Source organism: Empidonax traillii, unplaced genomic scaffold, assembly GCF_003031625.1.
Source record: "Empidonax traillii isolate 1590-97213 ecotype Southwest subspecies unplaced genomic scaffold, ASM303162v1 scaffold296:size1881848, whole genome shotgun sequence".
In the NCBI taxonomy this organism is placed as follows: domain Eukaryota; kingdom Metazoa; phylum Chordata; class Aves; order Passeriformes; family Tyrannidae; genus Empidonax; species Empidonax traillii.
In genome coordinates, this window is record NW_020955489.1 from 1,845,631 (window position 1) to 1,860,374 (window position 14,744).

At 35.6% G+C, this 14,744-nt stretch overlaps 1 protein-coding gene across 1 annotated transcript in view; it reads right to left on the reverse strand.

Annotated features, from left to right (window-relative positions):
* The window catches only part of LOC114060902 (usherin-like), a 316,442-nt gene that overhangs the window by 284,442 nt on the left and 17,256 nt on the right, over nt 1–14,744 (reverse strand). The window contains exons 7-9 of the mRNA XM_027890772.1: nt 12,552–12,709; nt 11,137–11,281; nt 938–1,168 (exon numbers count right to left, since the gene is read on the reverse strand). Of these exons, the coding sequence (XP_027746573.1) occupies nt 938–1,168; nt 11,137–11,281; nt 12,552–12,709 (534 nt within the window). The remainder of the gene's footprint in view (nt 1–937; nt 1,169–11,136; nt 11,282–12,551; nt 12,710–14,744) is intronic.

Here is a 14,744-nt window from a genome sequence, read left to right on the forward strand (position 1 = left end):
TTTTTTTTTTTAATACCATCAGTTCTGACCTTTCTTCTTTTAAACACACTTCATGAATGGCCATACATTATCTCACAGGCGTCTACAACATCTCAAACCTTTAAGTTAATTTTTTTCAAAAAACATACAGTCTATGTCTTTGCTCTATCCCAGAAGAAAAGACATCAGCAAACTATGAGAATTACAGAACACAGATGTGACGACCCATTGTGGGTCATCACAACAGGACATAAATCTGTTTCAACACAAAAAACTCCCAGTTCCAAAAAAAAAAACAAAAAAAAAAAAAAAAAATACCCAAAGGCCCAGAAACAGCAGAATTCTGTCAGATTGGCAGGATGTTTTCTTTCCCTGAAAAACCAAACAAAACCAAAAACCCAAACAAACAAAACCAAAAACAAAACTCCCCAAAACCAAAAACAAACCAATCAAAAAAACCCCCGCACACAACCAAAAAAAAACCCCAAACTAACCAACCAAATAAACAAAAAAAACCCCACAAGATCAAAACACAATTGTTCTAAATACGAAAGACAAAGCTTTTCGAGTGCTTATGCAACCTCAGGAATCCTCAAACAGATATCAAATAAAACACACCTTAGCATTCACAGCAAATTAATTAAAAAGTTTTTATCCCAAAAGAATAAATATAATCTACCCTATGTTTACAACTCAGAAATGAGTCAAATATGCAGCTAGATTCACTGTCATGTACATCTCTCTGTCCAAACAGAAAGGAATACAAATCCCACACGTCCAATGTTTTCGACAGGCTTTTTAACTGAGAATCGAAATAGCCCATACATCACTAACCATCACATTAAATTAATAAATTAAAAGCTATATATTTTAAAATAAAAATTATATAGGATATGATAATAAGTGGTAAAACAAATGCAGAGTAAAATTAATACATTTTGTAAGTAAACTCATTTACCTGTAAAGTAAGTGTTGGTGGGGAGAGTGGAACTGGCAAATCTGTAATACCCATTTCCGGGGAAACGGATCCCTTTCATTACTTCTGTGCTAAATGTAGCTAAAGATGAATCCATCCTTTCCACTTGGTAGATGGGAGAAGGCCCATTAAGCTCTTCTGGTTCGTTCCAATATATCTTTACTGTTGTGCTGTTTATTCCTTCAACACGTGGAGCATTAAGTTTCCTTGGAGCTGTGGATAAATAAAAATTGTCTATGTATTTTTATCCACACTACTTGGGAAATTAATTATTGCACATGACATAATTTTTGCAAAACGTCCTGCTTCAGTTTCTAATCATCTTAACAATAAATACAAATATCCACAAAAGTTTAATTAGAGGAGAAAAAAAACCCAAAGAAACATTTTTAATCTTCATAAGAACTTAGTTTAAATTGCACACGAAATACACTTTGTTTATTCAAACTTTATATAAATGTCTCCACTATTATATCTAAAATATTTTTTTCCTAATCTTTAAGAATATGAATCAGCATCTTCATAAAAAGTGTATTTGTATTCCTTCCTCAATCAGCCTCTCATTCCATACTCACTGTAAGTATGTATCTGTAGGAACTTCACAGTGGATGTGAGGGAAAAATCAAAGAAGAATCTGAATAGTTAATTAACTCACTACATCTTAGTAGGGCACATGACAACATGAGTCTTTTGTCATTGGACTTATCCTTACAAAGAGGAGTAGAACATCTATCTGTCCACAACACTGAAGGCTCATCGTGTTTTTCTCCTCATTATATGCACACCAGACATTAGCATGTATTCAGATAATAATTATTCAGTTCAAGAAAATGATCCTCTCTAACTTTTCTTCACCAATACTGGTGCACAGTAAGATGCCATAGAAGATTCTTTCCATGAAGGTATTAACATAAGATAGTTTTACATTAGTAGGATGATTCTCCTACCATTAAATTCAATACTTCGATATTCTTTTAAACATTCTGATAGCATTAGTCACTCTATAGCTGAGTTATTAACAAAACATATTCCATTTTTTTGGAAAATACAGTACAGTAAACCACTGGAGGGCAGCATGACCTGTTTGGATAATGGCTCGATGGCCACACAGGTTGGGAAGAAATGGACCACCACGGAAATAACAAAAGGCATCATCTGGAGAAGTACAAGAACATTCTATTATGTATAGAATCTATATACATATTATCTTCCCTTTTTCCTCCCCTTCTTTCCCTGATGAAGAAAAGGATTTAACAACAGAAAATTCATTTGTACCCAGGAAGCGAGATGCAATGACAACTTGTAAAAATTACTTGTTCCCATAATGACATAGTAAAGAGCAATAAACGCCTTTCAAGAACAATAAAACCTGAATTAAAATATGGGCCTTCAAAATCTGACATATTACTTCACAGCCCAGCATTGTACATAGGACGAGTTCTTTAGAGAAGGAGAGATTGCTCCAGTTAAAGTGAATTAATAACATCCTTTTAAATATTCGCTCATTTTCAAGATCATTAACATATTTTTCATTTTTCCTATTTGCTGGTAGTATATTACTTCTTTCTTTTTCTTTGTCCCCCACGCCCCATAACTTGATAAATATTCTTCTTGGAGAATGCAGGGAGTGGGGGAACTGGGAAACTGCCAATGGCACCATGTGCAGTAAATTCCTGCTTAGGTATCATTTATGACTTCACAATCTAATTAGTATCTCACACGATGGTAGAAATTTACAGTGTCAAAATTGAAGTAATGCAGCGTGAGGTCATAAGCTTTCCTGAATAAGTAGGGCATAGCACTAATGAATTGTGGTATTAATGCACAAGTTTAAATAGAAAACATGGCTTAACAATCAAAACCTCACCTTCGAGGGAACCAGCATACGTCAGCATTTTAAATGAGAACTGAAGAGGTTGAGCCCTCCAGTTCAGATTACTGATGGCAAAACAGAAACACTAAAATTCATTATTATTAAAACACACCCAGCTGACGAGCACTCATGACAATAACTATATCTGCCTTTAAAGTCTAGTATTAATAAACGGCAGTTACTTGGACCACAATTATGGCATCTCTGATACCCAAACCTGAAGCTTTTATGGGGCTTATGCAATTAACTACTTAAATGCATCGTAACACTTGCTTCTCTGACAGGGAAGTATTGATTTTTTAATCATTTTCAAGTCTCCTCTAGCACAAATAAATGTACTACAGTTACAGTTAATGCACTGTGTACACGCATTAAACACTGGCATGACACAATTTATTATTTTGTGATATATGGAAAAGAAGACTACCCTTTCAGAAAGTAACATCCTTGCTATGACATTAGTATTTAAACTGCAGTCTCGTTGATGGTTGAGAATTCTTATGCATCAAGACAGTAGAAAACTGTATAGAATGGGTTACATAAGTATTAAAAAAAAAAAAAAAAACAAAAAAAAAACCAGAAAATTCAACCGCACACTGAAACAGACAGGAATTAAAATAAATCTGTAGCACTAGCCCAGCAGGGTACTAAACGCTGAAATTAAAAATATTCAAGACTAAAAGATACAGTATATATTTTCCTAAAGGTGTCACTGTGGTACCTGTAGCAACTTTCTGTAAGATGAATTGACTATAATTTTACCTATTTAGTTTTTTTTTAGTCACGTTCTGTTAAGACACATCTGTCAAAATAATGAACGCACTGCATTTTAGCAGATTCAAAGTCACATTTTTGTGTATTTTAATTATGTAGTTTTAATGTTTTGCTATATAATACATATTTAATATATTATAAAGCTAAAACAGTATTTAAAAGCCCATGATTGCTGCATGCCATTGTGTAGCAGAGGGCACAGAAAAGACCAATAAAGACAGATGGTCCATACAGCTTATGTTGAAGTCATATATCTAAATATAGATGTTGCCACACAGGTTATTACAAATAAGCCTTTCCCACGTGTTTATGCACACACATGTACACAAAATTGAAGTTGGTAAGTAAAGAGCAGTTAATTTTGTTTTGTTTGAAATAATATCATTTTAGTTTTAGGCTCGAAGACAGATGCCAGCATTTCACTCTGAACAGATGGTAATTCCATCTAATAGTGCATCTCTGTATTAGTAAGGTCTGTTGTGTATACAAACAGTAATAAACACTAGGTAAGGATCAAAATAAATTTTAATTGTTGACATTAAATTCTGGCAGCCATGGTTCTAAGGATACAATACTCCTTTCTCAAGTCTGTCAGGTTTACTAATACAACTGCTAAAGCTTTTCTATACTCTGCCAGATTCTTGTCCCAGGAATAACATATTTACACTGTGGCTAAATTTTACAGGCCTACATATGTTTGAGTAACTCCTGCTCAGCACACCGTAGGTAGTTATTTGTGTACTCTTCCACTGAAGCCTTCAATTAGACACTCTGAACAGTTCAGGGACGTAACAGTATAAAGTATAAGAATAAATATAAAGTATACAGGTTTTAATTAGTGTTAAGTTGAATTCACAGTGCATACATACAAATCAAAACATAAAAATTTGGCAAATTTGAGGACAAAAACTTACAGAAAATACATTTACTTTTCACCTTGGAGTTTACCTTGCAGACAAAATTAAATGTCTCACTCTGAGTCACCCATTTCATTTCTGCCGCCAGTTACTAGTTCAGGGGACCCCAAGTCTGCTGTCGCATTTCTGGTATGTTCTCTTTTTCTGCACTTCATGATAGTATCAGTCATTTCAACAGTAAGCAAGTCAAGTAATAGTACTTAGGTCTTTTGAAAATATGTTGAAATTTTAGGAGGTTCTTTACAGAGCCCATTTTGGACTGTTTCCCAAAAAGAACGATACCCACGCACAGTGGACAGCAAAGAAAATTTAGTAACGTGGATATTTTGCAATCATATTTATTTTAAAATAGATGTAATACAGTGTATTTTTTAAAAATCATGAAAAATATATTGCTTCCACCATATGGGACAACCAACGACTCACCAACCGATTTAAGATGCAGCATATTGAGCTGACCATATGTTACAGTGCTGTTGAATGGCTGAGTGATTCATGCCCGTCACATTCTAGTATATCAATTAAAGCTCCTTGAAGTCTGCATGATTTGTGTCTCTGTTATTAAACCCTGCTAATTCATCCCACTTACACATCTGTTATAAATCTCTAGGAGTGCTGCATGATTCATGGCAATCTGTGAGCATGGTACAGCAAATTCTTCTCCTTGTAATTAACAGTAAATTGTTTTACTGCCATGCAATGAATTTTTCAGTTATATTGCAAATGAACTCCTAAATGCACGGTTCTTTCCTAAGAACTGACTTATATTATTAGGCAATTAAAAAGTATTGCTTTGAACCAAAAGCTTTTAATCAAGAGGAATGCAACTTAAACATAGTTTTAAAACCTTGCAAATTCGACAGAGAGGGAAAAGAACAAGCTGAGCTGTTTTGAGCTATTTTCTGAAGTATAATATGTGGTTGGTAGGGTAGAGGAAACAAGTAACTTTTGCGTCCCTATTAATTTCCTGAAACTCAAAGAGCAGTTTAACTACAGCTTGAACACTTGGCAAGGCAAGTTTGAGCAGATTCTATTTATCTCAGAAGTTACTTAAGTCATCTGTCATTACGAAATTTCTCAGATTACTTTACACTTTTCTAATTGTAAAAGAGCGTCTTTATTCTTGAAATAAATAATTGGATAATTAGCCAAGCTGAATCATCAGAGGATTCCAGTGCTGCTCAAGTGTTCTTGTCAAAGGTGAAGCAAATTCATTTCAGCTTTGCCTCTGTAGCTTTCTGAAGAGGCTTTGATTTTTTTCCTGCTACATTCTTGGCAGCAGCCTCAAATTCATGAGTCCATACATCAAGTCAGTAGTTTAACAACAAATGAAATTAAATTCAAAGAAGGGAAACTAATTGAAGGACAGCAACAAAAGTGTTTGGTAATGTGCTTTTTAATATGGCATGCCACATTTGCATGATAATTTTTCCTTTTTAGCATGGAGCAGAAAGTGACTAGCTTAATGAGGGATTATTCAAGACAGGAATGAACAAAATGCATTCATAACTAAGAACAAAGATTGTATTATGAAACGGAAACAGGCAACTGCCGAGAAGTAACTGGATGATTGGTTTATGCATTATGAATAAAAAGGTAGAAAAATATTTATATTAGTATTCACTAATGACTATATATACAAGATTGTTGTAATTAAAATTATAAATTAACATATTAAGAGTGCTTGTTTAATCACTTTGGGTCCTATTCACAATGAAGAGACTTATGTACATGCATGCAAAACAATCTGTGTTTCCAGGCCAGCAGCAAATGGCCCTCGTATTTCTCTTCTGTAACAAAGGAAAATATACATTACTTACTACCTGTTTAATGGGTATTGGTGATTTTAAAATCGAGGCATAGCATTTTGTAGAAAAGCAGTCTATGACAGGCATAAAAAAATGAGGCTTTTGAAAAGGGCTTGCACCAGACCTTATTCATGAATGGAAAAAATGGACAAAATTACCCAGATTAAAAGGGTAATCAAAAAGAAAACAACATCAAGGAGTGTAAGACAGCCCAGAATTACCCCAGCAAAGCCAGAGGCAACTCCAAAGCCACCAAATACAACTGCTTGAGAAGTCTGCCAAGAAGCCAGATGCAGCTGGTGCTGGAAGAATATCTTCTACAAATTAGCTTCTGAACCCTGTAATTGCCATCAAAAGCAAAGGATCAGGAATACAATGTGCTGGGGTAAATGGCAGCAATCACAAAGGCATACTTTGCCATGTCTTAAAAACTGCTTTTTACATGAATTTAAAAAAAAATATTAAGGGCAAAGGAAAGGTGAACTTAATTACAAGAAATAAGCTTAGTCACAAGAAATAAGCTTAGTAGTTAATGAAACATATCTGTATAGATTGTTTAAGGCACCCTTTGACTATATGATTTCAGATCAGTGGCATAAGCAATTGCACTAGTCCAAGCACTCACATGGCTCATTTCATCCTGTTGAAACCTCAGAAATTGCAGGGAATAAGGAGGCGTTTCTCTGCCTCACTGAAAAATTTTGAAAACAGGCATGTTTTGTATTAGTAATTCATAATTTTATGCAAATACAATGTTACAAAAAGGCATCTTTAAAGGACCGGGTCTCTCACTGGCACCAGCTAGCATAGTAGTACAGATTCCAAGGTACGAGTTCATAGTCCTACATGAGGTAAAATTACAAAGCAAAAACTCCTTTCGAAATAATAATCATAATAATTAAAAAAAAAGCATAAGACCTGGTAAAAACAATAAGCTGGATGCCATTCTCAGACAGGAATCAGAACCCAAAGAAAGGAATAAAGCAAAATTTTGCTCTATATATTGAGATGAAAAATGTATAACTACTGTCCAATATTCCTTTCAGTTACATGCGCGCAATTCCACTTAATGATCTTGGGGTAGCACAAACAAGAATAAAGTTCAAATTGGATTCCAAATTTTCAAATAAAGTATTAACAATTAACTTTCTCCTCATCAGCCAATGATTTCAACAGAATATGCACGATATTGCAGTGCATAAAAAATATTTCAAATACTGCGCGGATTTGAAGGTGGAAGGTGCATCATCTTAATTTACCATTTAAAAGACGGATAAAAATGTATGGAGTACTTCTTAATCATTTGAATATTTAAAAGTCCTCTATTTATAGAATAGACCGAGTAGACCAAACTGAGGTTCTCTTTCTGTCCAGGCATATTCTCTTTGGGGAAACAGAGATGGGTAATTCTCTTCTTCTGTTACTTTTATATGCCTGTTTTGATCTTTCATCCCAATACTGAATTTACTGCATAACACTGATCTTCCAACAGTTTTTACCATTCTCAGCTGGTCACGCATCAGGCATAACTATTCAAGTTCTTTTATTTTACACAGCCTCCTGTTTTCATATGTGTTTGTAAGACCTTCCACTCGGCCTTTCATAAAATAATTTCATTCTTAATAATTTTATTTTGTTTGCTTCCTCACTTTCCCTCCTCACATTCTTCTGGTTTATCTTCTTTTATTACATATACAAATATCATGGCTGATGTATTGGTGAGGAGGAGTTTTTTTGCCAGTCTGACAGACACAAGGACATATGGACAATTTTAGTTTTCTTTCACTCTACTTCTGCAAAGCTACTCATGAGATACTCCCAACACAGACATCTATATTCAACCATGTTAGAAGGAATCTACTGATTATGTTTGCTTTTTTTGAATTATTTTAATCAGTTATACTGCAAGAGACTTCTCATTGGAAGATCAGCAAACTCCTTCTGATGCTTCTGCTCCCTTGGGTATTGTTCTTAAATTCTGCTCCTGACTGCAGAAGTCTCTTTTCTTTGTCTTTTCAATCTTATCTCAAAACCTCTTACTTTCTTCCTCAGCACTTTTGTTTCTAATTATTTCACACCCTTGTTTCTGCCCTTGTTTTTATGTGTTACACTGCATTAAAAACAAAACAAAACAAAACAAAAACAAAAAAGTGGCAGAAGAAAAAGAAGAACTATGTCTTCAAATTAACCTAATGGATATGAACAAAGCTTAAAAATGACTTGAGAATTTTAGTGGCAAATTTTAGAAGCCACTGGCAATTCCAAAAAGAACCCCTTTGCTAATACACATCAGCTGTGCCAAAATCACAGTCATCAAGGTACCCATCCATTTAAACGGTTCACATGATAAATCAGTAGCCTCCATACATGGAAGGAGTGGAGATGGTTTTCCATTATCTTCCTGAGAATCAGAGGAGAAGAACTAGTCTAATTTTGTATAACCTCTAGCCCAACTTGGAATACAATTCAAAGCTCCTGGGTTGTGTTACGATGCAAGGGGACCATCATGCTGGAGCACATTTCAGTCAGGACTTCCTCCAAAAAGCTCCCTTTGCCAGGGCATGGTGGGGGACTGGCGTCCAGCCAGGAAAGCTGTCTCTTTGCCAGGAAGACATTCCTTCATGAAAAAGAACTCATCAACAGTCCTAGAAAGGTAATTTTAATTTCATTTTGCACCATTCAGTGATAAAAAAGGATAGTAATGGACTAAGACTTACAGATTACAGGGACTGGTTTCTCCTAACTTTGTTCCAAATTTTAACTCGCATCGATTGTTATCATGTAAGTAGTGCTTCCTTTAAATTTTCTTTGGAAACAGTTTTACAGAACTTCACAGAATGAAACACACACACACACACACAAACAAAAAACAACCCTAACTGTATGGATAGTTTAAAATAAATTTCTCCAGAAACAAAAAATGTGAATGGTGGAAGATGAAACTGCAAGCAAAATTTAAGTTATTAATTTTTTGGTTTGTCAATACTTAATCCATTGCAACAACATGCTTTAAAAACATAAAAGGAACCTGATACAGGACTGATTCTTTTCTTTCAAGGCTTACAGGAAAAGGCTTCACTGCAAAACAGCTAATAAATGGGGACATGTCTGCTATGCTATTTTGTATTCTCCTGTCTTCTCTAATGTGATAGGTCTCTAAGTATTAACACAACCAGGGAGGAGATGGTCATAAACAAGCTGTCAAGCATAACTAAGCTATTGTTTCTGAATCTTTTAATAAATGTATAAATGCAAAGTTGGATCATTTGTAGTAATAAGGTGTGCTGTTTAGACGATGTTTGTTTCCATGGTTATCAGCACAGGCTGAAACACCATTCCTTGCATGGTTGTGTAGTATGGGATAAAGTCATACAAGTAGGAAGCTTTGTATATGGCCAGCCTTCCACTTGAAAAAAAAGGAAAGGCAATGAAATAAATAGACAATGAAGAACTGAGGACAGACAAGAGGTAATATCCCAACAGCTTAAATTTCACTTCAGCTGATGTATATAAAGCTTCCTATTTACTTCCTCTGGACAATGCCTCATTCCCTGTCTGGGAGCTTCTATATCTCTTCATTGATTAAGCAGAGAAACTTTGATGGAATTCAGAAAACACAAATATAGCCCAGGGAGTCTAGGAAAACATTTCGTACAGCAGAAGATTTCAGATTTTTCCTATAGGAGACCAAATTACACGAGAGAGAGAATTTCAAAGACTATCACCACAACATCCATATGGCAATACTACTAATTGGTTAACATTTTTAGTTAAGCATTTTTAGCTAGTACTGTGAAATTAATTAATATGTTTTAAATGCCTATACCAAATGGAACTGTAATGTTAAGTAGTCAGCTCAGATGACCACCAGTATAGGTCACGTAGCATGGATTTTGAGCCTGTATTTATAACATTAAATAACTGTACTGACTACCTCATTCCACAAATAAAGAGGCTTGTAAAACTGATTTTCCTAAAAATTTCTCTCTTAAAACTCTCTTGATACCGCAACGTCCAAGAAGTGAGTTTATGTCAGTCCTTTCTTCAAATTAAATACAGCCTTTCTCCATCTCTGTTCTGTACTGATGCTTAATTTCTCTGAAATTTGTAGACAGTTGATACCTTTGAAATCCATGACAATGTGGTTGAAAGTAGCCCAAAGACTGAAAATTTATTAAGGTGCGCAAGAACATATATTAAATTTCTTTAGCATTGTTTTTTCCATAGGAAAGTGTGCGTATACATATCTACAAAGCAAAATCTCATAAATCTTAGGGTCTAAATAAACACTGTAAAAAGAGCAGACCCAAAACATGTACATTGCTTCGGATCTAGACACTACTTATGTTAAAAAGAATAGAAAAGTCATGCAACTCCTCCTTCATGTGTTAAGCAAGGCATTGGCACAGCAGGTGCATTTTATGTCCCCTGTTATGCAAACATGACACACACACTGAAAAACGCCAGCAACAAATCAACAACTTCTTAGCATCATAAATGAATGAGTGGGTGCAGCCACACTTAGGTACACTCACTGTTTAAACAAACAGGAACAAAATATATACATATCACAACTTCCAACTGAGAGAGCAGTACACAAAGCCTACTGCCATAATAGTGTACCTTAAACCTCCATTGAAAACATTTTGGTTTTAATCTGTCAAGATAAACAAATAACAATTAAGCAAGTCACTTTGTATTAATACAACACCTACCCCTGTCACTGCACATCAAACCACGATCATCATAATAGTATTCATTAGTAAACTGTGTGTCAGCTTTGCACTTTGCTACAGATTGTTTCCTTACCAGCTGCCAAGGTTTGCCCCATGCCTGGCTCACTGGTTACACAACCAATTTGATTGCAGAGAGTAACAGTAAAGTTGTATGTCCTATAAGGTTTTAATCCCGTTGCTACGTAGGAGAGCTCGTGAGCCTCAGCGATATGCAAAACCTGCAAAGCAAACAGATTGGAAGACAACAGTTGGTTAATAATATTTTCATTCCTGCCAATTGATGACATGTTCACTAATAAGGAACTTGTCTCTGAACTTGCAGATTCCTTCATTCAGATGTGGAAAAGCCTGAAAAGACCAACTGAGGGAGAGGATTATTTTGGAGAATCTGAACAAGCTGGGATTTAGGTGATAATACTTCCCATCACACTGTTTTATGAGGTAATAAGCCAGTTCCTGAGTGGATAAATGAGGAAACAAAGTTATTGCCTCATGAAACTGTGTGGTGGTGCAGTTATCACTACAAACAGTGCAGCTACAATTGAAATGACGAAAATGACACTATTAAGTTGTGAAATCTGACCACCACTGAAGGAGTGACATGATTAGCTGGCATTAGGAGGGAGGCGAATAACTAATACCTACAGACATTCGCATCTGCTTTACTTTAATATTACTATAACCTATCAGAAGGGGGAGAACTGAATAAACCGAAGCATTTTAGATAACTTCATTATCAGACGGTTGTTTAAATGAAAAATCTTGCAAGTCTGTGACCAGAAGCAACTGGAATTTATGTATTGTTACAGTAACCCCAGGAGCAGTAGTATCCCCACTTCATAGGCAAATAAACTGAGGCCCATCTGTGGTACTACAAAAAGACAAAATCAGCTCTGAAGGAGAAATTCAGAATCAGAGCACCAGCTTCGTTTTCCCATCCATTTCTTTGCTCATTCCTAAGCTTTTGGCTTACTACTTGTGCCATGATATTTGTTTGCCGAACCCAGTGACACAAACATTACAACAGTATTTTAAAGTCACATATCTTGATTTTTTAAAGCTGTTTCCTTCTGGTATTTTAGGTTTCCCCATTTCAAAGATTCAACCAAGAAGACAGACAGCTACCTTCTTAATAACAATGTAGATTCCTACAACACAATATGGCTTTAAGAATATGAGCAAATATAACAACAATACAGAATCAGTACATGCAAGTATCCAGACAATTTAAATGTTGTTGCACATTCTCATCCATCCTCATTTTGAATCTCTCCCACTATGGAAAACAAGTCAGCTCAGGAATACAACTTAAAACCTAAAAGTAGTGTATAACATTACAGAGCACTCAAACTGGTAGGTGGAAAAGTTAGATCAGAGAATGTACAGCAAGTCAGGGAAACAATTCACCCGACCACCTCAGAGGACATCAGACTTTATCAATTTTAATATTACCAGTTACGAAAAACTTTATGCAACTAACAATAATACCTGGGAAAATGGTGGCAAGGATCTTTGTTCAGTCATTAAACTGATGCTGTATCCCATCACTTCTCCTCTTGCTAAATTATCTTCTGGTTTTTCCCATGACACATTGAGGGAATATGGTGAAAGAGGTAATACTGATGGAGATGGCATGAATGCTGGGGCTGAAATAAAGTTAATATAACAATATTTATAAAATAAATGTGCAATGTGTATAATGCAAGCTTTCTCATTGTCCTTGTAAAACACCATTTCAGACAATCTTTTCTTTTCCCTTTTTAAACTTTATTTTCAAGTTTAGATGGAATTTTCATCTTATATTGATAGCACATAAAAAGTACTTCACTCATCATTCTCCTGTTTTCTACTCTGGCTGCAAATGTAGAATAAAACTCTGCCTATGTCTTCAAAGAAATACTAATCAACACTACAGTCCAAAATCCTGCAGCAGGTAGGAAGGTACACACAGACAAAAAGGTCTTGAAGAAAAACTTCATGCAACATGGGAAAAAACTGATAAAAGCAAAAAGTGTTCAATACTTCAGCATCTTAAAAGCAATTCTGTTTGCCAGGCCAGTTTGAAATTAACATGTCTCTCACTTCTTACAAAACAGTTCCCCTGTCTTCCATAGTAAATCTGTTAAAGGATTGTTTGCACTGCAGTTAAATCCCCACCTGATTACTCTGTAATAATAGGATACCAACTCATAGCACTTTTGCTACATCCAAACAACCACACTAATGGACCTCTTCCCAAATACAATTTAACACTTTTATAACATATAGTATTTAGGAACAGATAGGCACAAAGACTCATTCTGAAGGGGGAATTAGTTTAGCCTGCTGTTTTTCAGGAGCAAATGACTGAGGACACGATTTTCAAGTTAACAGCAAACAAAAGCATCAGTAACATAACAGAGATGTTTAATTGCAAATCATAGGCTCTATCAGTCTGAAAGGCTTAGATTTCTACTAAAAGCATTGAAATATATTGCTGATATTTCAAATAATATGTCAAGCAGCAATCCCTTTAGAAAATCTGAATAGAAGGCTCACAATAAGAGATGCTGCAAACTAGTTACACTTCAGAAAAAAAGGGTCCATATTATGACACTTGGCCTCCATAAAAGCATATGGAAAGGAATTGAAGCTCATGCTGCCTGTCTCAAACACTGCTAAGGCCACAAAAGGACTTTGCCATGAGATAAACACAGAAGGGTTTAACAGGGTGATGCTAACTCCAGGCCTGGTGGGGGCAAGATCTGATTAGCTCATCCTGGTTAACACACCCAGACAAAAATTCCCACTGTGGTAAACTGTAAAGAAGCTACTGCTCATATACATATCACCAGTCAAAAAAAGGTCACCCCAAATTATGGGACAGGTGGCTTCTGCAACCATCAATGGCCACCAAAGTCCCCCACAAATATGCCTCTATGGATACCTAGAACTTGGACTATACAATGAGCCACCATAGCAGGCACTTGAGATAAAATAAAGGTAGTACTATTGTTGGGTGTTATCTCAGACCTAGGTGGGAGGTTAACAAAGCTGGGGGAATAGAATGCATCACTGTTAATGAACACAAAGAATGCAGAATTCATGGGCCACAAGGAAAGCCAACTCAGCAACTGTGTGCTGAAATCAGTTCCCACTGGGTAAAAGGTAATTCTAACAGGGGAGATCACGATCGTCAACTCATGGCCCACCAAACCAAGAAACTCAAAAGAAAAGAAAAACTGAGAATGCAGATCAATTAGCATTAGAAGATAGGGAATCATTTAACCCACAGAATAAGAGAACTGTGTAGCCAATAAGCATTAATTCCTTTGTTTGGTAAGATGTATAAATAGTGAAAAGTTTTGAATGACCTCAGGGGCCCCACCCCTGAGAAGTCCATGGTGAAGAAGGACCAATGGGATGCTGCTGGATCCATAGGTGGTGACTATCTTCTGCTTGATGTCTCTCTCTCTCCCTCTCCTCTTTTCTATTTCTATTTCTTTACCTCACATTTATTGTTAAATAAAATACATATTATTGACTTCAGCATATGGTTGTGCATGTACCTTAATTTGGGCAGAGGTATCTCTTACTAATTGGGTCTGAACAAAAGCCTCAAGCACTATATTCCTGAAAAGGTAACCCTCTCAAGTTTTTCAAATTGGAACACTGCTTGGTATATTTTATAATCTTATAGTT